The following is a 15,882-nucleotide window of genomic DNA, read 5'->3' on the forward strand; positions in this document are numbered from 1 at the left end:
GTGAATTACTAAAATTTGATTTGAACTGAGTTCCAGCTTTTTGTACTTAACCTGACATGCAGTATTTTACATTTTTATTTGTATGTAATTTCATTTTGATACTATAGATCAGATGGATACAATATCAACGTAAATATGGAGTCAAGTTCTGACAGCAATCAATTTCCAGTAATAAATCAAATTTAGAATTTTTTACTTTTCTCATCAAATAGTTGATTTCTTCACCTTCAAAAAGCTAGTTTTCCCTTTCCAACTATGTTTTTCAATGTCTACTTTTTTTATTACCTATATATCCTCAGTATTACCAATTAAATACTGCTCACACACCCAGATGCCAAAGAGTATCTTTCCTTCCCATTTTCCACACCCCTAAGAGCTTTGCTTTCTTTCACCAACACTCTGATCTGAGTGTCACTAAGGTATGCAATGCCAGAATTGAAATAACAATAGGAGCAACCTGATTCTATAATTGTGTACAATTAATTAACTACAATTGGTTTATGCAGACCATTACTTATCACTTGTCCAAATAGACATGTATTACAATAATCAAAACAAAAGTTATGCCACTATATTGATTAAAATTTATCAGAGACGGTTCAAATCAAAACAGAAAATATGCTCTATTTTCTGTTCCCTGGTTACTATACTCCCAAATTTTCATAAATTCTCATTTCTGATTTCTTCTTGAATTTGTTCATCCGTTTTTTTGCAGTTATGTAATATTTTCTCACATTTATTTGGTCATAATTGCCAGCTTAGTTATTAATAGTTCTATATCCGCTGATTTAGAAGATTGAGTCTAAGACCTATTCCAGGACTTTATCTAGGCTGACTATTCATTGCAGTAATTAGTGTGTGTTTTAGAGGTGTAATCTTTTAGATGAGACAGTAAACTGACCTTTGTTCAGATGGGCATAAAGAATAAAGGATTTCATTGCACAGTTTCAAAGAGTCAGGAGTTTGCCTTGAACCCTGGGCAATAGTCATCCTTCAGTGGTAGCACAAAACAACAAATTAACTGTGAATTCTCCTGTTTCTGACAAGTTATAGTCTGCTTTTGGCAGATTCATAGATATTTCAGGGAGAAGTTCCCCCCCTCACCCCCATTTTTTTTTCTGAAGAGAGTGTGTTTTATGATGTGATTCCCACAAGTCATAGATGCTCAAAGTTTGTGAGAAGATTTGTAGCTCGGGTGCTCGTTGCTGTGGTTCTGTTCGCCGAGCTGGAAATTTTTGTTGCAAACGTTTCGCCCCCTGTCTAGGTGACATCCTCAGTGCTTGGGAGCCTCCTGTGAAGCGCTTCTGTGGTGTTTCCTCCGGCATTTATAGTGGCCTGTCCCTGCCGCTTCCGGTTGTCAGTTTCAGCTGTCCGCTGTAGTGGCCGGTATATTGGGTCCAGGTCAATGTGTTTGTTGATGGAGTTTGTGGATGACTGCCATGCTTCTAGGAATTCCCTGGCTGTTCTCTGTTTGGCTTGCCCTATAATGGTAGTGTTGTCCCAGTCAAATTCATGTTGCTTGTCGTCTACGTGTATGGCTACTAGGGATAGCTGGTCGTGTCGTTTCGTGGCTAGTTGATGTTCGTGGATACCATTATAGGGCAAGCGAAACAAAGAACAGCCAGGGAATTTCTAGAAGCATGGCACTCATCCACAAACTCCATCAACAAACACATCGACCTGGACCCAATATACCGGCCACTACAGCAGACAGCTGAAACTGACAACCGGAAGCGGCAGGGACAGGCCACTATAAATGCCGGAGGAAACACCACAGAAGCGCTTCACAGGAGGCTCCCAAGCACTGAGGATGTCACCTAGACAGGGGACGAAACGTTTGCAACAAAAATTTCCAGCTCGGCGAACAGAACCACAGCAACAAGTCATAGAGTTATATGGACACAGACTCTTTGGTCCAACTCGTCCACGCCAAACAGGTATCTTAAACTGATTTTATCCGATTTGCCAGTATTTGGCCCATATCCCTTCAAGCCCTTCTTTCTTTGTGTACTCAGCCAGATCCCTCTCAAATGTTGTAATAGCACAAGACTCCACCACTTCCTCTGGAACTCATGCTATACAGACATCACCCTCTGCGTGAAAAACTTACCCCTCCAGCCCTTTATAAATTTCTCTTCTCCCCCCTCTTCCCCCCCCCACCACCCTCATCTTAAACCTATACACTCTAGTTTTGGAACACACACACCCCCCCTCCCCTCCCTTAGGAAAAAGACCTTGGCTATTCACCCTATCCGTGCCTCATTATTTTATAAACTTCTATAAGATCACCCCTCGGCGTCTGATGCTACAGGGGATAAAAGCCCCAGCCTATTCAGCCTTTCCCAATATCTCAAGCCCTCCAATCCCAGCAACTTCCTTGTAAGTCTTTTCTGAACCCCTTTCAAGTTTAATAACATCTTTCCTATAGCAGGGAGACCAAAATTGAATGCTGTATTCTAAAAGTGCAGCTACATAACAACATCGAACTCCTATACTCCATGCACTGACCAATGAAGGCAAGCATGCCGAATGCTGCCTTCACAACTCTGTCTACCTGCGACTCCACTTTTAAGGAACAATGCACCCCTTGGTCTGTTTGTTCTGCAACACTTCCCAGGGCCCTACCATTAACTGTATAAGTGCTGTCCTGGTTTGCTTTGTAAAAATGCGACACCTCAGATTTATCTAAATTAAACTCCATCTGCTACTCCTCAGCCTATTGGTACATCTGATCTAGGTCCCATTGTACTCTGAGGTAACCTTCTTCACTGTTCACGACACCACCAATTTTGGTGTCCTATCTTCACATCCAAATCATTTATGTAAACTATGAAAAACAGTGGACCCAGCACTAATCTTTGCAGCACTCAGCTGGTCACAGGCCTCCAGTCAAAAAAACAAACCTCTACTATCACCTTCTGTCTTCTACCTTCAAGCTAATTTTGTATTCAGTTGGAATCCATGTGATCTAACCTTGCTAACCAGTCTACTATGTGGAACACAAAGTCAGCAGGGCTCCTTTCTGCTGTAGCAAGGGTGTAATCCTGCAGTGTGAGCATTTCAAATCTCGAAAGATCTTATCTGCCCTTCAGGAGCATTTCGAATCTGTGGAACTGTAAAGCTGTTGGGTTATTTCAATAGAAAGCCTTTAATAATTGAATAGAAGACTGCCTGTTTTTGAAAGTTGAAAAAACTCATAATAGTCTCAATTGATGTTTGTTGCCATTACCCTAAACATTATCACATGGCATAATGAATTGGTTGCTTTCCACAACCTATAATCATAATACTGGGGAGGTTATAAGGTCACAGTTTGAAATCTCAAATAGGTTGTTAAAGGATTAGCTGTGTTTGTGAGGTTATGAATAGAAATATTTTATAAAGGGCATAAACACTTGAGTGTATTTAAATATATTAATTCAGATTTCATGAATGGCAAAAGTTTTCATATTTTGTGAACATGATATGACATCTGATGTCTGCCTCTGGTGGACATTGGATAAGTTGACCCAGAGGATAGAAGAGCAATTGGTGCAGAGCTGGCTGTGTGTTGACATTAAATTGACTTGGGATAATCTAGAGATATGTGGAGTATCATGAGTAGGGACTAGGTTGACCTTGTGGCTGTAAGGGGCAGTGTGAGTGGATGGGGAGTTGTGAGTTGGTTCAATTTATGTGGGAAGTATGGGTTGGCATGGAGGCTGAGAATATATTGGGAAGGATTGGGGCATATATTGACGTGTGGACTTGTGGCGAATTGAGGGCAAGTGGGCCTAATACTGAATAAAGTAATGGAACAAAGTCACAGAGAACCAAGGAGCCCTCTTGACCATCTCCAATCTTTGTTCACATGCAGTTGATTCAACTGTCATATTTGCCTTAAACTTCACATCCAAATATTAAAATCTCGTGTGACCCTTATTTTAGAAAGCCTTACTATGTAACAATGGTATGTATGAAACTAGTCAATTTAAAACAAAAACGCCCATTCACAGTTTGAACAAACTGCAATAATCCTATAAATGTGCCAATCAACCACCCCAATACAATATCAATAATAGAAAATGCAAGCACTTGACATCTCTTATCCTTGTACAAATACACATTGTCCCTTTGACAAAAGAGATCTTGAAAAAAAAATAACATTATAATCGCAAGACCTAAAGATATGAGAGCAGAATTAGTCCATTTGGCCTATCGAACTGGGATATGGGCTTGAACAGATCAAGCTTGAAGTTGATGTCTTGGAAATTTAGGCGAACATTAAGATTGATAAGTCCCCAGGGCCAGACCAGATTTTTCCTAGGTTGCTCCGGAACGCGAGAAAGGAGGTTGCTAAGTTGCTGGTGAAGATCTTTGCTTCCTCACTCTCCACAGGAGTAGTACCAGAGGATTGGAAGGAGGCGAATGTCCTTTCTCTTTTCAAGAAAGGTACAGAGGAATCTAGATTATCCGAACGAGATGGGTGGGCACTATTTCGTTCAGATAATCGATTATTCGGTTCATCGATTAAATGCCTTTCCTCTGGGGCTCCAAGTTTTTAAAGTCTGCTCCCAGTTCAGAAGCCATGGTGCACAAGACCCCGCCCCCCAGCCAACACCTCCCTCCAACTGTCCAACACCTTCCCCCCCCCCCGTCTCCCAAACTCGTCCAACACTTCCCCTGCCCCCCCCAGCACCACCGCCCCCCCCCCCCCCCCCCCCCATCCCTGTCCAGCACTGCCCCCGCCACGCCCAGCATCTAACAGTACTCCTACGCCCTTTCCAGGGCAGCCGGACTGGACACCAACAATAAGACTGCTGCTGCCTTTGTGGGGTAAGTCTCGAAATCTTGTGCGCGCACACACACACACAGCCACAGCCACAACTTTTTACTGCAACTTTTTGATAGGTTCCACCTCTGCCTTGTACAGCACAGGACAATGTTGGTCAGATTATCTGGGGAAGGGGGAGGTTAGGGTACACCCTTACATAGAACTCCAGGTAAAGTGTGGGGGGAGAGCGCGGGCGGGAGGTCAGTCATTTGGATACGGTGCCTGTTTAAACACTGTAAACAAAAGACACAATCACTGTTGGAAACACGTCTTTGATATAATGTTTCGATCGGGACCACGAGATCTCTTTCAGATAATCCAATTTTCGGATAATTGGTATTCGGATAATCGAGGTTCCTCTGTAATAGGAAAATCCCTGGCAATTACAGACTACTCAGTCTTACTCCTGTGGTCAGCAAAGTTTTGGAAAGAATTCTGAGGGATAGGATTTATGACAATTTGGAAAAGCATAGCGTGATTAAGGACAGTCAGCATGGCTTTGTGAGGGGTAGGTCGTGCCTAGCTAATCTTATTGAGTTCTTCGAGGAATTGAGGGGTGCGTAGGCACAACATCGTAGGCCAAAGGGCCTGTTCTATACTGTACTTTTCTATGTACTATTTTCTATCGAGTCTAATATGCTATTCAAAATTCCCTCTAAGCTTTGATCCCTTTACTAATCAAAAACCCATCTATCTCTGTCTTAAATACACTTAAGATTTGGCCTCCACGACCTCTCTGTGGTAATAGGTTCCACACACATTCTGATCTGACCAGCATGTAATACAGCCACAGCAATACGTTCCTGCTCATGTATTCTAGCATTCTCAAGATTGCCTCCACAGTGTAGGTAGTTGATCTAGATCTTATATATTGCATTATATTACCTACAGTGTGGAAATGGGCCCTTCAGCCCAACCAGTCCACACCGACCCTCTGAAGAGTAACCCACCCAGACCTATTTCCCATGCACGTAACAGTATGGGCAGTTTAGCATGGCCAATTCACCTGACCTGCACATCTTTGGACTGTGGGAGGAAACCGGAGCACCTGGAGAAAACCCCCCCAGACACGGGTAGAATGTGCAAGCTCCACACAGTCGCCCGAGGCTGGAATTGAATCTGGGGCCCTGGTGCTGTGAGGCAGCAGTGCTAACCACTGAGCCACCTTGCCACCCAATGGGAAATTTCCCTGGAGGTGGGAACATATTGGGGACCCACTCCCATGCAGCTCCCCTCAATTTTCCCATCAACGTTGCCTTTAAGCTTGCTATTACAGGGCTGGGAAGGTTCAGTTTGAATTTACTAGTGTTGATCAAAACCTGGAAATAAATTGACTGCCTATTTCTCAACCAAAGATGATGGTCAGTTTAAAGAAATCTACAGGTGTCAAAATGCATCTTAAAATTTAGTTAAATGTCGCCTCAGAAGACACAACAATAGTTTTTAAACATTTATGTGGAAGAAAAGATATGACCTGGAATACAGAAATTAAGCTTTTTATTGATATAAAAGTTATTAAGCCATTGCACTGTTCACAATGGTACTTGGTCATACCAAAAAAGCTGAATAAAGATACTCATTATCTGTGATTTCGTCCATTTACTTAATTTTTGTAGTGTAGTATTTTTTATTTCTATTTTAACTATAAAAAAAATTTGCTTTTCTTTGGTTTTAGTTACTTTTCTTGCCTTCAGAAGGATATAAATAGGGCAGTAGGTGAAGTTGTGCAATGTTCTAAAGGTTAGAATTTTCAGACAGACATGAGCAAATCTTTTACTTGGTGTCAAAAGTCAAAAGATCTGCTTTAGACGGCTATGTTTACAGACACTAAAAGTTGCCTGAATGTTGTAAGTAAACAATTAGTACTTGGCACTCATTAAAGAGTGCTTTTTTTCCCAAAACTTTATTTCAGTTTTATTGTGTTGAAAAGAACAGGTGAAAGAATCTTTGACCTAATCTGTGGAAAGTTTGCTGACCTTCAAAGATTTTTCACTCTGACTGATCATCAAGTCTAGTATTAACCTTCTATTGCTAGGTCATATCACACATGAAGTGTTAGTTATGGAACCCCACAGCAATAAATCAAATGTAGTGCCCAATCAGTTACAATTATAGACCTCTTAATTGAAGCCTATATACTACTTGAGTTACAAAATGTTTCACTTGATACTAATATATTGTTTACATTTTAGGGCATCACTTTTGATGAATTCAGATCTTTCTTTCAATTCCTGAATAACTTGGAGGACTTTGCCATTGCAATGCAGATGTATAATTTTGCAAATCGATCAATTGGGCAAGGTGAGCCAAGTTATATAATGCTAGTGTATTAATTTCAAAGTGTTTTCATAAGAACAACTTCATTGGAAAATTATTTTGCTCATTACCTTATTTCAGTTTGTGCTTTGATTAGCAGAGGAGGTTTTACACCTCAAAGTCTGCTTTGCATATTTACTTACATATTTGGAGTTATTAGCATAAATGTACATAATATCTAGTAAGATAGTTTTAAGGCCTTTTAGCCTTAACAGCGATATACACAAATTGTGATCCAAAACGGCCCAGATGTGAAGACTTTTTTTTACATAATCCTGGTTGGAAATTCCAAAGTTTCCTCAGCCATATTTTCAAACCACCTTCATCTATTCAATCTTTATCATGAATGTGCACAATGACAATTTTATTGAAGATGTCTGTTTTAGAAGGGTTTTCTCGTGGATATCGTAATTAGTTTGAGTTTTATCCTATTAAGTATCAACAACAACATGATTAACCTGTTTTCATGACCAGTTGTCTCTGCAACCATTGCTTTCTGTCCAGTTTTGCTCACCATTCAACTAGCTGACATGTCAGAAATCATGGACACTCTTCCCTTGAACCAGTATAGGCCTAACTATCTTCATTATTTTGCTGATGTTTGTTTTATAGGCCTGTCATCAAATTCTAGTAGAAGTCACTGTGATACTTTGATTTTCTGTTGCAATGTGAATTTGTTTCTCCTCTTAAATCTGGTGGGCAATCAGGACTGGTTTTGAAATCCAACTTTCTTGTTAATTTTTGGGTAAAGATTCAGCTGGATATCCAGGAGAAAGATTCCATTCTGACAATTTTTAAAATGTATTCTGCAGCTTTGTTTTCTAATGGCAACCGATTTTTTTTTTCTGTTTGTGCATTTATTCTTCGGCATCAGTCAAGGCTGTGCAGAGCTTCCTCCAATTGCTAACATTCTTTTCTGATACCTTGAATTTTCTAGTTGCCATACAATTCATCTGTTCTGTAATTTTAATACATTTAAGTTTAAACTGGGCCGAGTATTTCCTGTTCTTCATCTTACCATGTTGCAAATTGTAGGGTAGGAGCTTGCATCAGCAAGGTGGTAGGCTTACCATCACAAATTGACATATGAAGACACGAAGACTTGAAAAGCAACCTTCAGTGATGTCCTATTAATGATTCTATTAAGTAGATTTGAACCAGGGGGAATTTGACTTCTGTGGTGAGCAGGTAATAAGCGCAAAGCTTTGGAGTTAAAAGTCAAGATTCAACTCATGCATGAGATATATAGAAAATTATGAAAAATAGTTTTTGGCCGAATGTTGTGTATTAAAACTTACATATTTTCAATCATTATGGTACCAGATAATAGAATGTCATAGATATATATGAAAATATTTGTGTATTTAGAAAATTGCCACTAACTAAAACAAAACAGCAAGCTGTAACACTTGCCAAAACAGTTATTCATTTACCAAATCTTTGAATTGAAGTCATTCTTAATACTTTAAATTTCAGAGATCACTTTTTTGATGAATCATTTACTTACTCAAATCAGTTGTTTTTTGCAGCTGTGTATACAATATAATTTCTGAAAATTATATTGTATAGAGTCCATACAATTCTGCAAGCTAGCTTTTATTTTATCGTACGAAGTGTATTTTGGTAGAGAAGACATTATTAAAATTCTTGTTTCTAACTTGGTCAAAAATGTAAAAAGGTTCTTGACTGGGTATTTAAGCTTTTCTAAATGCAATTTAAAGTCTCACTTTTAATGCTTTTGTTGTTTATCCAGATGAGTTTAAGCGTGCTGTATATGTGGCTACAGACCTGAAGCTTTCTTCACACTTGGTAAATACAGTCTTCAAGATCTTTGATGTGGACAAAGATGATCAACTAAGTTACAAAGAATTCATTGGTGTTATGAAAGATCGACTGCACAGAGGATTTAGGGTAAGCACATATAGTTTTATAAAAGATTAATGGTAAATTGCTTTGAAAGAATATTTGCTTATCTTTACAACTTAATGGGTGATAATTACCTTAGAATCTTGCAATCTAAAAACACATATTACATCTTTAATGCATTTGAAAACAACTACAATACCAAGCACGTGTAGCTGAAGTAAACAGTAGCACTACTGGATTAGCCCAGTGTTATCTCAGACCACTATTTAATGTTTAAACTTCCAAGGATACCTTTATGAAATTTAGTCGTAGTACGTAACTGTGTTGTTTTTAAATCTTTCATCCATTTAAAGCATGGCCTACTTAAATTGACAATCCACCGTGGACAGATTCAAAGTTTTTTTTTTCGAATTTCTTTATACACTATTTGCTGTCCATAATTTTTTAAATGCTTCATAAATTTGCACATTATCTCATAGCAGAAGTGGTGTTCACATTATTTCAGCTTAGAGATTTCCTGTCCTCATTTTGGCAGTATTCAAAAGAAATTGTAGAATACTAACTATTATACCAAATTTTGTGTTGCTTCTAAAATTTACATATGCAAAATTAGGTGTAAACATTATTTAAAATCATAGTTTGGATTTTGTTATAGATGAATTAAGAGGACTATGCAGAATTCAGCAACCTTGAATTTCTAGCAATTACTTTTGGATTAACACATAATAGAAACTTGGGTAAATAATGCAGTACCTATGTAGTTACAGATTGTACTTATGTATGAGTGCAGCATCAGGTGTTGCATCAGCAGGTGTCTCAGCGGTGTAAACAGAAAGCAATGTTTAGCACAAAAGCAGTCTTGTCATCCAACAAAACCTTCTCACTGGCACTCAGCTGGGGTTCTGCCAGGACCAAGTAGCTCCTGACCTCATTACAATCTTGGTCCAAAACTGGACAAAAATGCTGAGCTCAAGAGGGGAAGTGAGAGTGACTGCCCTTCTTATGCAGGCTGCATTTGACTGTGTATAGTGTCAAGGAATTAAAGTCAATTGGAATCATGGAGGGAAACAAAAAATCCACACTTGTAGTCACACCTAACTCAAAGGAAAATGTTGTGGCTGCTGGAGTTCTGGAACCTCTCTGCAGGAGTTCCTTAGATTAGAGTCCTGTGCCCAACGACTTTTAGCTGCAATGTTAATGACCTTCTCTCCATCATATGATCAGAAATGGGAATGTTGGCTGATGATGCACAATGTTCAACATCCTCATTTGGAGAGTTTGTCTCCAAATGAGCATGATCTGGACAATATCCAAGCTTGGGCTGATAACTGGCAAGCAATGTTCATGCCCACAAGTGCCAAGCAATACCTCTTTCAAACAAGAGAGAATCTAACTATTTCCCCTTCACAGTCAATGGCATTACCTTTGCTGAATCCAAATAATATTTGGCATTATAGTTCATTACTTATTTTGAAACTTTTTGATGAAAAAGCATCTGTTTACTTTCTTGCTGCCATATATATCAATTTCTCCAATTCATTGGGTCATTGTATAATTTTAAACATATTATTGTGCTCCAAGGAGAATATTAAGTTGCCCCCTCCATCAAACCAACACATTTGTATGTTTGAGCGTCATACCAGTGGTGCAGTTAGTGATCAAAATCCTTCGGATTATCAATGATACCAGGTGGAATAGTTGCTTTTTCACATTTTGTGGTCAGGTTAATAGTAGTTAGATAGAAACACACAATGGTCCAAAATTTGCAGTTATAATTGTTAGCAATTGTTACTTAATAAAATTGACAGCAACTTGTGATGTTCACAGCTGCAGAATTAAATAGGGAAATTTGGAAGTTGATGTCACTAATGCCTTTTTCCACTAGCTGTAGTGTTGCAATTTTGGAGATGGAATCAATACAAAATGAGTTATTTGAATAACACTCATCAAATATGATCGAATGAACTATTAAGCAGAATTTATATAATATAAACCAAAAGTGGACACTTCCCAGAGCCACAAAATGAATTTGGGTAGTGAGGTGACTGATTTGCTTGCCAATGCACATGGAACTATAAGAACATTGAGTTATTTTTCATATCTGAATAGGTTGTGAAGTAATTAAAACTTCCCTTCCTTTGGTAGTGGCTTCATATCTCCAGCTAAGTAAAAGCTCTTGAACTCCAAATTTTTAAGCTCGCAGTAATGCATGAAAAAGCTCTATTTTATGAAAATGATATGATATATTTTCAAACAATTGGCCTAACTATCAGGAACTATTTATGAGGACAATCAAAAGGGATGCTTTGGACACATGACAGACACAAGATTTCTGATGAGGGTTTAATAAGGCATATTTGATCAGGCAGGCAGAAAATCTATGCCAGCAGCAAGAGCAAAAAAAAAGTCTTAACAAAAACATCTGATCTGAGCCCACATGTAGGCATAGACCTGAGTTAAAACATCAACAGAATGCGGGTAAGTGGAGTTTAAATGCCCATCAGCCATGATTGAATGGCGGAGTGGACTTGATGGGCCGAATGGCCTTACTTCCGCTCCTATGTCTTATGGTTTTAGAAATTGCTGGGAAAGTTCAGCAGGTCAGGCAGCACCTATGGAGAGAAATCCGAATTAACGTTCAGACCAGTGATCCTTCTTCTGACCTGAGTTGAACTTTCTACTTGAACTGTAGCAGGCTCTGCTTTTGCACCCTAAGTGGTATATAATAAGATAAATCCGTTACTGCAAATATATAACAACAAATAAATTCTTCTAAATTACTGGAGCTTTACTTAAGTAGCTCAGAAAGATTACAGATCTCCATTGTCTTAAGCCTTCACCAAAGGGAAAAGCAAATGGAACAAAGAAATATTGAAATCGTAAAATATAACTATATGGCTGCTTCTGTAATCCTTTTCTGAGTGTGTGTACAATTATTATGTTGAATAATAAACATTTATTTTCTTTTAAAACATAGAAAAATCTGTCATCTACTTATTACTAACAATTAAAGCATTTGGATTTAAAACCTTTTTTTAAAAAAAACATGCTTTCAGTCAAGAGGTATGTGAGGGAAGAAGAGATGTCTATCTATCATCCCTTCCTCTGTTCCTAACACTTAACATGAATTTCAACTTTTTATGTACTATTTTTTATGAGAGCATTGTTCCTAGAACCATATAGATGTGTCAAATTGAAAGTTGCATTGGAATTATAAAATTATTGACCGCAATTCCTTTCCATCAGTTTTCTTCAATGTTAGTAGAACATCCTGTCCCTTGACCACAAAATTCGAGCCAATATCTCCAATCATGGATGTCAAACTAATCAACTCTTGGAGGAAATGCTGTTGCAAGTAATATTGATAAGCCCAAAAATAGTTTAAAAATAATAGACTGGTGATAAAGATCTCTATTATTTTTCACAGCAACCTCAAGCAAGAACAGAAGCCTTATCAATTGTGAAAATTGATTTGCTATTAGAGATGCATTGCTTCACAAAAGTGACGGTTCTCAATTTAGTTGCATTTGGCAGCATGAGGTTCTTGCCTTTGTGTTGTAGATTAGCGATAAACTCATCTCTCAAAGTCAAGTGAAATAATTTCAGTATCATTTAAACACAGTGATAAGTATTAATTAATTATCAGCCAACCTGCTTTCAGTAAAACAATTAAAATTACAAATGTGAAGTCTTATTCCTTAGCTTTTGTTTACTAGAGTATTTTCAAAACAAATGAACAATTACTTTCTCTTTGCCCTCTGCCTCAATCTATTCATCCTTTACTTTCCTTTATTTCTCTCTCTGTACCTAATTATCTACTGTAACTTACATTTCCTTGTTCATATCTTGCCCTACTTATTTCACAATCTTTTAATTGGATTGTTTAAGGAGGTTCTTTTATTAATTGGATGCTTGTAGAGGATGCTGTGTTGTTTGCATTCTGTCCTAATAGTAGTATGCAGCACAAAGTATCAAGGACATTAAACTGACATAGTTAATATTATGTGAGCTCTGAAAATGTTAGTGTTGAAACTATATTAAGTTTCACCCTGTCTGATGGTAACCCACAGTACTGGGTGAAGAATTGGAGAAGTCCAGCACAAGGTTCCAGTGGAGAGAGATATGTCATCTCTGGCTCCTGTTGGTCAGTGTAATTAGCCTATATACCTTGTCATTATTTCTATCACACATTAAACTATGACTTGTTAAGGCAAGTGCCTCTTCTTATTATGACTCAGTTGTTGTTCATCTTCTATCATTGCTAACTAATTGGATTGACCCTTAGTCTTTGAAGGAGATTTGGGTGATTGGCACCGCAACATGCGACAGGTATGTCTTGCTATTGCAGACACTGTTCATAAGGATTTTTTGGGGTTGATTATACTGAAAATGTTTAGTAAACTTTGCTGCCATCTATTGGGTTATACTAGTATTAAAATGTCTATCAAAGTTAAAATAAGAATTTAAAAAAATAATTTTAATATCTTATACATTCTTCGAGTTTGTTGCATTTGGAAAAGAATTGTGTTGACATAGCTGGAAGTTGCATTTTTAAAAAAAAATTTACTGTGGTCGCTCAGAAGATAAGGTCTAAGAATTGGTCTGTGCTTCACTATTTCTTGAGACAGTTGTCTATTTTGAACCTTTGTTTTTGAGTATTTTAAAAGCAGTTACTGTTTTTCATTTAAATTGTGTCCCCTTCCAACGTGTGATAGTTTGAGCACTATTGCTTTGACAATCATGATTTTCTTCTTTGAAGCAAGATGGCAGTGAAAGAGACTAATGCCAACTTTTCCAACTCCATTCACACTCCAGCCTATTTTTATGTACATGAATTGCAAACAATTACCAACAGCTCAGCATGCAAGCAGGATGTTCATCACTGAGAGAAATGATAATTCCACAGCACACATTCATTTCTACACCTAGGACCTGATCAAGGCAAAAACAACCCGGAGATGAAAGAAAGATGAAAGAGCTCAGTTTATTTGGAAAGTTGAGATCAACTAACTGAATGGAAATCAGGCATAGCTCTGAATTTCATGTTTCAGTCTGCACTTACTTTCTCTAAGATGTTGACATGTATTATCTAGGCACCATTCCTTTTACCAAAGGAGTTGCTTGATATTGTCAATTTCCTGGTGTCCTTCATGTTCTATAATTGATCACACCTTCCTCGATGAGATATGACAATATAGTTGCTGCATAACACAAGATCAAGTGTGGTAGTAACAGTGAGCTCACTTCAAACATTATGAAGACTTTTTGTTTGAGAGATTTTATTTGTGGACTCTTCCTCAATCATATCTTTCCAGTTTAATTATTATGGTTTGATATACATTATTGTAATACTTCAATTAAATTTGATTCCATTTGATCATATTAACAACTTTGGAATTGTGTTTAGGCTAATGTAGTTAAGAGATTGATCAGAAATATTTGCTTAACTAATAAGATCAACTGTAGGTAATTGATGATGTGGAATATAATCTTTTGGGTCCAGCTTGCCTGTCTGATGCTTAGCATAGAACTCATTCTTTGCCATTTATTTTTCAACAATCTGTTTGACTGCGTGGGTTCAATTTAGGGATTAGTGAGCAAACTAACTCATGGTTTAATTATCATTTATTATTTCAAACGTGCTGCCTAGCAAGTCAGTATAAAAATCTAAGATGACCATGTAATTGAGAGTTTCTCTCTCTGATAAAAGCAATATTGACATCACAGAAAATCTGTACAGTCAAAGATTAGTCTGAAATGTCAACTGGGAACTGTCTTTAAATGGGTGTAAATTAGAGAAGTGTATCATTTCAAAGAAATAGCAATGCTTGGATTTAATTGAGAATCAGCAGTGGTAAAGAAGAACTAAGGCTAATATAATAAAGTAATGTAAGTAATCTAAATCAGGGTAAAGCTGATGTAAGGTAAATGAATTTATTCCATTTAAGTGATATAAGAGCTCAGCTCTAATGAATGGAATGTCTAGCCTTTGATGTGTGAAGTTATAGACCGCTGCTCGTCCTAGATATTCTACAAAATTCTGGCGGCTACAGAATCTTGAGCTCCAGGTTTCAAAACTCTAGCAGTAGCTGGGATCACTATGGCACCTCCATGAAGCTGACCTTTACATTGATGTCATGTTCTGAGAGGTGATCACACCACAGCTAAAAGGCCTGGAGACAGAAGGGAATGGATGGCCACCAAGCAGTCAAGACAAACATGCATACAATGTAGGAGTCCACTGGGGGCTTTCACTCAAATCAGTTTTCTATTATGGAAGCTGGTGAACGCATTGGTTCCTCAATGGTGTAGTCAGAGCCAAGTTTGTGGCATCACAAATAACTTGGTTATGTAGGAGGGGAGGAAGAAGAAAGCAAGACCAATAGTGATACCATTAGTTATAAGTACAGACATATGTTTATGTGGTTGTAGAATGACTGCAGGATGTTATGTTGCCTCCTTAGTGACAGGGTCAATGATGCTGAGGGATCTGAATGTGCAAGTCCATAGATCGCTGAAGGTGGCAGTGCATCTCGATAAAGTAGTAAACAAAAAGGCCTATTGCCTCCTTTGGAAGGGGATACGGGTAGGCAAGTTATGCTGCATCTTTATGGAAATTTACTTAGGCCACACTTGGAATATTGGAATATTCCAATACCAGAAGGATGTCGATACTTTGGAGATGGTACAGAAAAGGTTTACTAGGATGTTGACTGATGTGAGGGATTTTAGGTATGAAGAAAGGTTGGATAGAACTGAGTTTATTTTCACTGGAACGCAGGAGGTTGAGTGGGTGACCTGATAGAGGTTTTATAAGATTGAGAGTGGCATGGATAGAGTGGAAAGTATGAGGCTTTTTCCCAGAGTGGAGGGGTCAATTACTAGGG

At 38.0% G+C, this 15,882-nt stretch overlaps 1 protein-coding gene across 5 annotated transcripts in view; it reads left to right on the plus strand.

Annotated features, from left to right (window-relative positions):
• Positions 1-15,882, plus strand: part of micu3a (mitochondrial calcium uptake 3a) — a 199,741-nt gene that overhangs the window by 155,991 nt on the left and 27,868 nt on the right. For all 5 annotated transcript variants that reach the window (XM_043690223.2, XM_043690241.2, XM_043690233.2 and 2 more), the window contains 2 exons: positions 7,006-7,114; positions 8,883-9,040. In XM_043690223.2, the coding sequence (XP_043546158.2) occupies positions 7,006-7,114; positions 8,883-9,040 (267 nt within the window). The remainder of the gene's footprint in view (positions 1-7,005; positions 7,115-8,882; positions 9,041-15,882) is intronic.

The sequence above is a fragment of the Chiloscyllium plagiosum genome, unplaced genomic scaffold (genome assembly GCF_037043375.1).
Source record: "Chiloscyllium plagiosum isolate Xiang-an unplaced genomic scaffold, Cpla_swu_hap1 HiC_scaffold_1, whole genome shotgun sequence".
Classification (NCBI taxonomy): Eukaryota; Metazoa; Chordata; class Chondrichthyes; order Orectolobiformes; family Hemiscylliidae; genus Chiloscyllium; species Chiloscyllium plagiosum.